Source organism: Triticum dicoccoides, chromosome 7B, assembly GCF_002162155.2.
Source record: "Triticum dicoccoides isolate Atlit2015 ecotype Zavitan chromosome 7B, WEW_v2.0, whole genome shotgun sequence".
NCBI lineage: Eukaryota > Viridiplantae > Streptophyta > Magnoliopsida > Poales > Poaceae > Triticum > Triticum dicoccoides.
This window is the reverse complement of record NC_041393.1, coordinates 681,448,413-681,458,365: the sequence shown is the minus strand read 5'-3', so window position 1 is coordinate 681,458,365 and position 9,953 is coordinate 681,448,413. Positions and strand designations below refer to the sequence as shown.

The window sequence follows — 9,953 nt, the reverse complement described above, 5'->3', positions numbered from 1 at the left end:
CTAGCCTTGCCAGATTTCTCTAAGCAATTTTTTATTGAAACTGATGCAAGTGATCTAGGAGTGGGAGCAGTATTGTTACAACAAGGGCATCCCCTGGCATTTGTGAGTCGTGGATTGGGCCCTCGCACTAAAGGGCTTTCTACTTATGAAAAAGAGTACATGGCCATCATTCTCGCAGTTGAACAATGGCGTTCTTATTTACAGCATGCAGAATTCTTGATTCTTACAGATCATAGTAGCTTAGCTCATTTGAGTGATCAACGTTTGCATACTCCTTGGCAGCAAAAGGTGTTTACCAAGCTCTTGGGTCTTCAATTCAAAATCCAGTATAGAAAAGGAGCAGAAAACCGAGTTGCGGATGCTTTGTCACGCAGACCATCCCCTGATGAGCACCTGTTAGCCATATCCCATCACCAACCTGCTTGGCTTCAGGAGGTATTGGATTTGTATCAAGACAATACAACAGCCCAAGAACTGCTCACTAAACTTGCTGTGCAAACTAGTGAGGATGATTCTTACTCCTTGAGGGATGGTGTTATTCGTTACAAAGGGCGTTTGTGGATCCCAGAGGGCGCTGAACTCACCCTCAAGCTGCTGGATGCGTTCCACACCAGCCCTATTGGTGGCCATTCAGGTATACCAGTGACCCTACGTCGCTTGAAACAATTGTTTTACTGGAAGGGCATGCGAGCGCAAGTACGACAGTATGTGCAAGAATGTGTGGTATGTCAGAGAGCTAAGCCTGATAGAGCTCGTTACCCAGGATTGCTTGAACCATTGCCTGTTCCCAAACGTTACTGGCAGATGTTAACAATGAATTTTGTCGAAGGCCTCCCTCGCTCTGGCCGCTACAATTGCATTTTAGTTGTGGTGGATAAGTTGTCCCGTTATGCTCATTTTCTCGGTCTGCAACATCCTTTCACAGTGTCGACTGTCATTTCTGTGTTCATGGACAATATTCACAAATTGCATGGAATGCTAGAGTCAATTGTGACAGATCGTGACAGAATCTTCACAAGTCGCTTCTGGAGGGAGATGGCAGCCTTGACAGGTACTAAATTGCGTATGAGCTCGTCTCATCATCCTCAAACTGATGGACAATCTGAACGAGTCAATCAGTGCCTCGAAGCTTTTTTGCGTTGTTTCACTCATGCCTGTCCGGTTAAGTGGGCTTAGTGGCTCTCCTTGGCTGAGTATTGGTACAACACCAGCCCACACTCTGCTCTGGAAGGGAAGTCTCCTTTTGAAGTGCTTTATGGCCCGTCTCCTCGTACATTTGGCATTTCAGCAGATGACACGTGTACTGTCCCGGATTTGGAAACCTGGTTGCGTGATAGAGATTTGATGTTGCGTCTTTTACAGCAACATTTGGAGCGAGTTAATTCCAGAATGAAGCACCAGGCCGACAAGAAACGATCTGACCGAGTTTTTGCAGTGGGAGACTCAGTATTCCTCAAGCTACAGCCATACATACAATCTTCTGTTGCCCCTTGTGCGCATCACAAGCTGCTGTTCAAATATTATGGACCATATTGGATCCTTGAGAAAGTTGGCGCATCAGCTTATCGTATGGCACTCCCACAAGGCAGCCGTATCCACCCTGTTCTTCATGTTTCCCAACTGAAACTTGCTCTGGGGCCAAATTGCCAGGTACAGTCGGAACTTCCACATGTCGATTCTCAGTTTTCTGTCCCTGTGCGTGTTCTGCAGAGGCGTTTGCGTCGCCGTGGCAACAAAGCTGTTCCTTAGGGTCTCATACAATGATCAGATCAGCCTGACACACTTGCTACATGGGAAGATCTTGAGGAGCTTAAGCAAAGGTTTCCACGAGCTCCAGCTTAGGGACAAGCTGGTTTTCAAGGAGGGGGGAGTGTCAACGCCAAGGCCTCTACATCCAGCCCACAGGAGGAAGCACCGTTCGTGACCCAGGAGGGAAGGCCCAGCAAGCGGGCCCATCAGCCATCGACGAGATACGCTGAGAAGGATTGGGTGCTGAAGTGATTCATTATAAATAGAACAACTGTGTAATTAGAAGAGGGGGAATTGGTAAATGGCAGAGGCCGTCGGCTTGTAAATCCTTCAGTTGAGTTAGCTCGTGGTAATACACAGAGACAAGTTTCCTGCAATTCGAATCTCGCCATGGCTTCCGTCCCAGATCCCCTAGTCTGAACCTAACACGTATGCACGCGGCCGGCACGTACATCAACTGTTCATCGCCCTGCCGGTACGTGGCCTGCAGGGCGCCGCGGGTTGGTGGAAGTAACGCACGGTGCGGCACGGCCCATGGAGCGAGTTGGCTGTCGGTAGAATGCTTGGCATGGAGTATACGTGTGTCAGAGCTAAGAGCATCTCTAGCAGATCCTGTATTCCGCCGACCCGCAAAACGTGTTTGCGGTTCGCGGAAAAACGGTTTTGCGGGTCGATTTTAGCTGCGGCCGAACAAAACCCGTATAATCGGCCTGTAAAAAAAATATTCTCTGAATATACCGAACAGGCCCACAGCTAGATTTTTTTTCTTGGCCGTCTTCTTCCTCACACCAAATTGAAATCAACCGTAGGCCAGGGCGGCCGGCGGCAGACAGGAGGGCGAGGAAGGCGCGGGGCGAAGGCCAGGGCAACCGGGGCAACGCGGGACGGCCGGACTCCTCCGTTCACCGTCGCTGTAGATCAAACAAAACATGCAAATAGGAAGCCGCCGTCGCCGTAACTAGCTGAAGCTAGCTAGCTCAATCGATTTTGAGCGGATGCTAGCTAGCTTAGCTAGCTTAATGGATTCTGAATGGATGGAGCTAGCTAGCTAGAACTAGCTCGATCGATTCGCGCTAGTACGGGGATGGGTGGCGCAACGGCCCGGGCGGCAGCCGCCGGTCGGAGCGCCGAGACGGGTGGCCTGCGGCCGGCTGTCGGTGGGCCGGGACGGGCGGCCGGTGGCCGGGGACGGGCGGGGCGACGTCTGAGGCTGCGCGGACGACGGACGCCGAACGCGGATGTTTCCGTGGCAGTCGCCAACTGCTTTTTCTCGATACGGGGCACCGCAGAAGCTAACGCAAAAACTGTATTTTTGTAGATCAGGAAGAGTTTTTTATCGTGCCCCTCAAAAAAAATTACGGGTCCAACGTGTTTACAATATCTGGTCGGGCAGCATTTTTCGCGCGGACCCGTATTTTGACCGTTGTTTTGCAGGTCGGGGCTATACGGGGTCTGCTAGAGATGCTCTAAGTGTCTGCTGCGCAACACGCCAACGCCGGACCACGCACGAAAGGACGGACGTTTGGGAGTAATGGAAAGAAGGGTGGGAGCAGAAATTTCTGTGTTTTTTTTGAGCATCGACACAAGCGCTCATATACACGCGCATACACTCATCCCTATAAACGCACACATGCACACCCTACCCCTATAAGCACCTCCGAAAGACTGAGCCGGCATATCATCTTGAGATTTACGAAGCCACCGTAGGCGCCTCGTCGTCGACGGAAACGTCTCCTCCCACTGAAAGCACATCGCCGAAAATCCAGAAATAAATCCAGAAATAATGCGAGCACCAGAATTTGAACCCTGGTGGGTTGGGAATACCACTATCCATCTAATCATCTCAACCACAAGTTGATTCGCAGAAATTTCTGTGTTTGAATCGCACGATAGCTCCTATCTGTTCTCCACGCCCGGTGGCTGATGAGCTCGTGGGCTGGTGACCAGTTTAGGGGATCCACCTCAATTTACTTTCCTTTGTTTCTTCTTCCGTTTTACCATACGGGTTTTGCTTTTAAAAAAAACCCATACGGTGTTCTTCCAAAAATTCATTGCTCTGTTTTTTTACTGAAATATGTAGAAGAAAAACCCATTTGTTGAGAATTTAAAAAATGATCATATATTTTAAGAAATAATCCTGATTTTCTTTAAGAATTTCGTCAATGTTCACAAATTTCAAAAATGCTCTGAGATTTTCATAATTTTAGTGTATTTTTCATAAAAATAATCTTATATTTTAAAACAATATTTGAAAATTTAAAAGATTGTTCACAAACTTAATAAAAATTTTAAAAAATAACTATTACAATATTGTTAATTTCAAAATTAACAAAAATATGAGTATTGTCACATTAAATTAAATATAAGAACTTGTTGATTGTGTTTTAGAGCCTTCAGTATTTGGGATGATTTGCTCTAGATAATGTATTTAGAGCAACTCCAATGGGGCGATTTCGTCCGCTTTTTATCCGTTTGGATCGGCCGCCCGCCCGGCATCCATCCTATTCTAGATATGGGTCGGCAGGGCGCCCAACGCGCTGACCCATATGGGCCGGCGTGGCTGCGTGGCCCCCTTATTTTTTTGCATGATTGCATAGTTCAAAATAAAACCGTTTTGGACCGAATAAAATAGCATAGTTTATTACAAGCCAAATGAAAATAAAACGGTCTCACATAGTTTTGCAAACGAATAAAATACATCTATTGGTTGCCAACATGAGCCCACATATGCTCAACCAAATCATTTTGCAGTTGCACGTGAGTTTCCCAATCACGCATGTCTTGATGAAATTGGGTGAACTGTTCAAACGTTGCCGCTACTCCATGCTCAGGCACAACATTCTCACCCTGAAACTGGAACCCTCGATCATACAGACGTTCCGGGCGCTCGTCTTCTACGATCATATCATGCATGATCACACAAGCATTCATCACCTCCCATAGTTTCTGCGTGCTTTAGGTATTAGCAGGATACCAAACGATGCCCCATCAAGATTGCAAAATACCAAAAGCACGCTCGACATCCTTCCTAGCACTCTCTTGCTCTTGCGCAAATCTTTTCCTCTTCTCTCCGACAGGGTTGGGTATTGTCTTGACAATAGTGGTCCACTGAGGATAGATACCGTCACCCAGATAGTATTCTTTGTTGTAGTATGGCCGTTGACAGTAAAGTTCGCCGGTGAGCTGTTGCCTTCGGCAAACCTAGCAAACACTGGCGAACGCTGAAGCCCGTTGATATCATTGTGTGATCCAGTCATATGCCAAAGAAAGAGTGACAGATCCAGAGATCTTGAAACACCACGGCCTCAAGTATGACAGTGCAAGCCCTGACATGGCCCTTATACTGCCCTTGCCAAGCAGAAGGGCAGTTCTACCACTCCCAATGCATGCAGTCTATACTACCAAGCATCCCTGGGAAGCCCCTGCTGTCATTCATCGCCAACAAACGGGCAATATCTTCAGCAGTCGGCTCTCTCAAATACTCAGGGCCAAACACAGCAATAACAGCCTTGTAGAACTTATACAGGGACTCTAGGCAAGTAGACTCGCTCATACGGACGTACTCGTCAATGAGATCACCGGGCACTCCGTATGCAAGCATTCGGATGGCGGCAGTGCATTCTAATATGAGGAAAAACCAATCTTGCCAACGGCATCCTCTTTGCACTCGAAATAGTCATCATAGCCGACCACCCGCTCTCTAATACGGTTGAAAAGATGCCTACTCATACAAAAACGGCGGCGGAATTTCTTATGTTTGAACAGCGGGTTTGTTGTATCAAAGTAGTCCTTCCAAAGAAGGAAATGCCCGCTCTCTCGGTTGCGATTCAACGCCGGAAGGTGGCCCAGAATGGAGCCACGGAACAATGGCCGCCGACTGTTGAGGTGTTGATGAACAACACGGCAGCCAATATCTCCTCCTCGTCATCGGAGGACGAATCGTCGGAGTCGCAAAGGAAATTGTGAAAAAAGAACTCGTCGGCGGAGTCCATTTTGTACCTTGGCAAACTGTCGAACAACTTGCGGGCGTCGGCGAAGGAGACGGCCGGCGAAGGGAGTCGCGACATGCACGGACCAGCTAGCTGTCCTGCTGGCGACCGACGAGCATGCCGGTGAGGATCTGGCCGGGCGGCGAGGCGGCTTCTTGGTCGGGGGGCGGCTGTGTGGTGGGGGCGTGGGGGGTGGGAAGCAATCGGCTCCCGGCGGCAAGACGGCGGTGGCGGGGCGATGTGGGAGTGGGCGGCGTAGCTGGGCGGATGTGGAGGCCCTGACAGCGGGCAGATCGCCGACAAAAATTGGCAGTGGTGTCGGCGACAGAGGAGGAGGGCGATGGTTGTTGTTGGATGGGGGGAGGGCAATGTGACACAGACCAGCGGGCCCGGGGGAGGAGAGGGCGAGCGTGCGCGCGTCCGTCGCGTGTCCGCGTCAAAGCAAATCCGGCTCAAAAATGGGCCGGGAATGGGTCTCGCGCAGACGAAAAGCGGATGCGCGTCTGTTTGGGTTGGCGTGTTGGGCCGCCTTTTCTGTCCGCGCCGACCCAAACGGATGGCGGCGAACGAAATGGGTCACCCCGCTGGAGTTGTTCTTATTGACTATTCCATTTCTGCCAATGGTTCCTCCTGTGCTTCGATTGCATCTAGCATTTCATCAAACAAGAGCTCTTTATGTTCTGCTCTCAAGGCTTGTAAGGATGCTCCATGTGGAGATTTAGCACAATTGCCCTAAGGAGTAAACTTCTCTCCACATTGCAGTAGTCACTTTGTAAATATGAGTATTGTACCAGTTTGCAGCATTCCCCAACATGTGCAAACATTGTAGTGGTCACTTTGAAACCATTCGGAGTTTAATACAAGGGAAATACACATTGTAGTGGTCACTTTGAAACCATTCGGAGTTTAATACAAGGGAAATACACTTGTCGTTGGATGGTTAGGAGAGTTTTTGTACCCCAACTCCATTAGGGATAGGATGTGTCACGAGGGATGAGTGTATGTTAACGTCTGCGTAAGTACTGAAATCCATTTTGACATGCAATGCTTGCCGTGGATGTTGCACCTCTCTGAACTCTGGCGACTCCCAGAAAAAGTCTATTTTAAACCTTAAACTTGTAAAGCTTAGCTAAATCTAACCCCCAACTCTAAATCCCGGTCGTTGGCACCACGAATTTATCAATCTCGGTCTAAACTGAACCCTGGAGTTCTTTGGTGCACCGGGAATGCGACAATCCTAGGATTACATCTCTCAGGTTGCTCGTTTGATGGGCCGGACACCCTGCAAAATAGTCATGTTTTTTTACGAATTTAAAAAAATGTGCATCATATTGATTTTTTTTCCAAATCAGAAAATGTTCGGAAATTAAAGAATATTATTAGAGACAAAAAAAACTTCAGTAGTTTGGAAAAATGGTGGTGAACTCATTTTTTTTTACAAATCTGGAAACAAATTCAGAAATAAAAAATACGCTCAAATTTGAAAATAATCAGGAGTTTGAGAAATGTTCGCAAACTCAAATAATGTTTGAAAATTTGAAAGGATTTCTTGCATTTCAAATCATGTCATTAACTCCAAAAATGTTTTGAATGTTAAAAAATGTTCATGAATTTGAAAAAAGATCACGAACTCAAAAAACTAAAAAAATTGTTCATGAACTCGAAAAATGTTCGCATATTTATAAAATATTCATGATTTTATGAAAATGTTTATGAGTTTGAAAATATTTTTTGAAGGTTAACCAATATCCAAAAATTCGAAACATGTTCGCAAAGTCAAAAATATTTGTGAATTTGAATTAATTTTCATGTTTTTTTGGAAACACTCACAAGTTTGAAAGATGTTCACGAATTTTTGAAAAGTTTATAGTAGAAAAATGTTCAACATATATTTAAGAGAATTGACCTTGTATTGTAAAATGCTCATTGTATATTAAAAAATATACATCAAAGTAGATACATAATGTTTAAAAAATTAATATGACAATAAAATAGAGAAAATAAAAAATAAGTAAATAAACAAATAAATGCCTAAGGAAATTGTAAAATAAAAAGAAACACAAAGGGATAAATGATAATAGAAATTACGGAAGCGGAAAATCAAAAGAGAAAAAAAGAGTTACTGGGCACAAGTACGAAAAAATTTATTGCAACCAACTTAAGTTCGCTATGCAAGTGGACACGAATAAAAAAATCAGTTACTGGGCGGCCCTGACGAGACTAGAGGTGGAAGATAAATATGACAGGTGGGTCAAGTCTGTCAGAAAAAGTAGCAAATTATTCCATTTTAGGATGTATTTTTTTTTTCATGAAAACCAGGTCCAGGGTTCGATTTAGACCGGGAGTGATAAGTCCAGGGTGCCAACAACCGGGATTCGAAATTAGGGGTTCGATTTAGCTAAGCTTTACAAAGTCAAGTTTAAATTACACTTTTTCCGGCAAATCCCATCTCTGCGTGTGGCCGTGGTGAGAACACAGACTAACCGCCTCCCTCGACGACAACTGTTAGCAACCTTCCCTCTGGCAGCCCAGCAGCAGACCTGGACTACATATAGAAGGGAGAACAGGTAGCTCAAAGGAATACGAGGGAAAACAGAACGAGCAAACTTTCCGGTTGGATTAGAACAAACGACATGGTTGTGGCTCCTTGCTCTCCCACCTCGGCTCTGAACCTCTCTCCTTCTTGCTGTTCGATTATCAGCACATTTGCGTTTGTATCAATCCTTGTACTCTGAATTGAGTGGATCCCTGTGAGGTATCCCTTGCCATGGGCAGCCCGGCGCGGATGGCCCGACCCGACTCAAAAATTCGGAGCCGGGCAGAGCCCGAGCGTGCCATCGGGCTGGCCTCGGGCCTGAAAATTGAGCCCGAGAGGCAGATCAGGCCGGGCTCGGGCTTGTGAAAACCGAGATTTTAGCCGTAGTCGGGCTGGACCGATCAGGCCATGTCGGGCTTTTCTGGGCTTGGGCCCAATTTAGTAGGCCCAACAGTCGGGCCAGGCCAGGCTCAGGCCTGGGTTTCAACTCGGGCTTTTTATGGCCCGGCCTGAAGCCCGGCCCGGCCCGAAGCCCGGCCCGGCCCCAGATATGCGCAGGTACACTGTGAGGTACTCCCTCCGTTCGAAATTACTCGTCCAAGAAATAAATGTATTTAGATGTATTTTAGTTATAGATACATTCATTTTGTGACGACTAATTTCGATCGGAGGGAGTAGTAGCTAACTACGACACGTGCAGCCACTGCTTGCGCAGGCGGGAAAAAAGAGAATCCAAGAATTTATCGCTAGACTTTAGACTTACGGGCACCCTGCATGTGAAGTGCTGAACTGCATTTACAAGACAGTGAGGGAATGAAGGTGTGTCTCTCACACTTTCACGTGCCTAGAGGCACGGAAGATTCTACCACGTGCGCCCGCATCTTCTTGGCAGGCGGCGGGCACTGCGGCACGGCGACGAAGACGGTGGTCAGGTCGCTCGGCACAGGGTAGAAGAAGAGCCGCTGCTGCAGCGGCGCCCGCTTCCTGGTCGGAGCCGGCGCCGACTTGCGCGGTGCCGGCGGGCACGCGGTGGCCGGCACCAGCGCGTTGTCGGCCGTTGTGGGCGTGGTGAAGCTGCCCTCGTCGCCGGCAGTGGCCCCCGCTCCGCAGCCCTCTCGCGGCCCAATTTCTCCACCCGCGGCCAGCGGCGTGGCGAAGCCAACGTCGACGCCGTCGTCTTGCTGCAGTGGCGCAATTGGCAGCATGGCCACGGAGCCGCTCGCCTTCGGCGTGACGCAGCCGGTGTCGGCGGCAGCATCGTCCGCCCCTGGCACTTCGGTCGTCTGGACCGGCCGGAGCGCCGCCAATTCAGAGATTTCCGCGACGTCGAGGCCCATCGAAGCTGCTGCGCGCGCGCAGATCCCACTTCTGCTGCTCTAGATCCTCTCTCAAGGGATCCAAGAAATAGTTTATGCAAGAGATCGGATTGGCTGAGGTGGGGAGCTAGCCAAGCCAGTGGTGTGATGCGAGTCTGATTGCTTGCTTGTGTAGTAGCGTGAAGGACGAGGAGGAAAGAGGAGGCTAAATAAGTAAAGGAGAAGCAAGCGTAGCGAGGAACAGAATTATATGCAGGCAACAAGCAAAGGGCCGGGCTCATGTTATATACTAGATCATGAGAGAGAGAAGAGAGTGAGAGAGTGAGAGTGAGGTGGAGAGAGAAGGGCAGTGCAAATGGGGTG

General features: G+C 48.1%; 1 protein-coding gene across 1 annotated transcript; it reads right to left on the bottom strand.

Moving 5' to 3' along the window:
* Positions 1 to 8,867: 8,867 nt before the first annotated feature.
* On the bottom strand, positions 8,868 to 9,858 carry LOC119340927. The gene has a single exon (XM_037612824.1). It carries the CDS (start codon positions 9,609 to 9,611, stop codon positions 9,111 to 9,113), a length of 501 nt encoding a protein of 166 aa, XP_037468721.1. The 5' UTR covers positions 9,612 to 9,858; the 3' UTR covers positions 8,868 to 9,110.
* Positions 9,859 to 9,953: the final 95 nt, after the last annotated feature.

What these genes read in the sequence shown, in the direction of transcription:
- LOC119340927 (XM_037612824.1), bottom strand. Translation starts at nt 9,611, where the DNA reads ATGGGCCTCGACGTCGCGGAAATCTCTGAATTGGCGGCGCTCCGGCCG.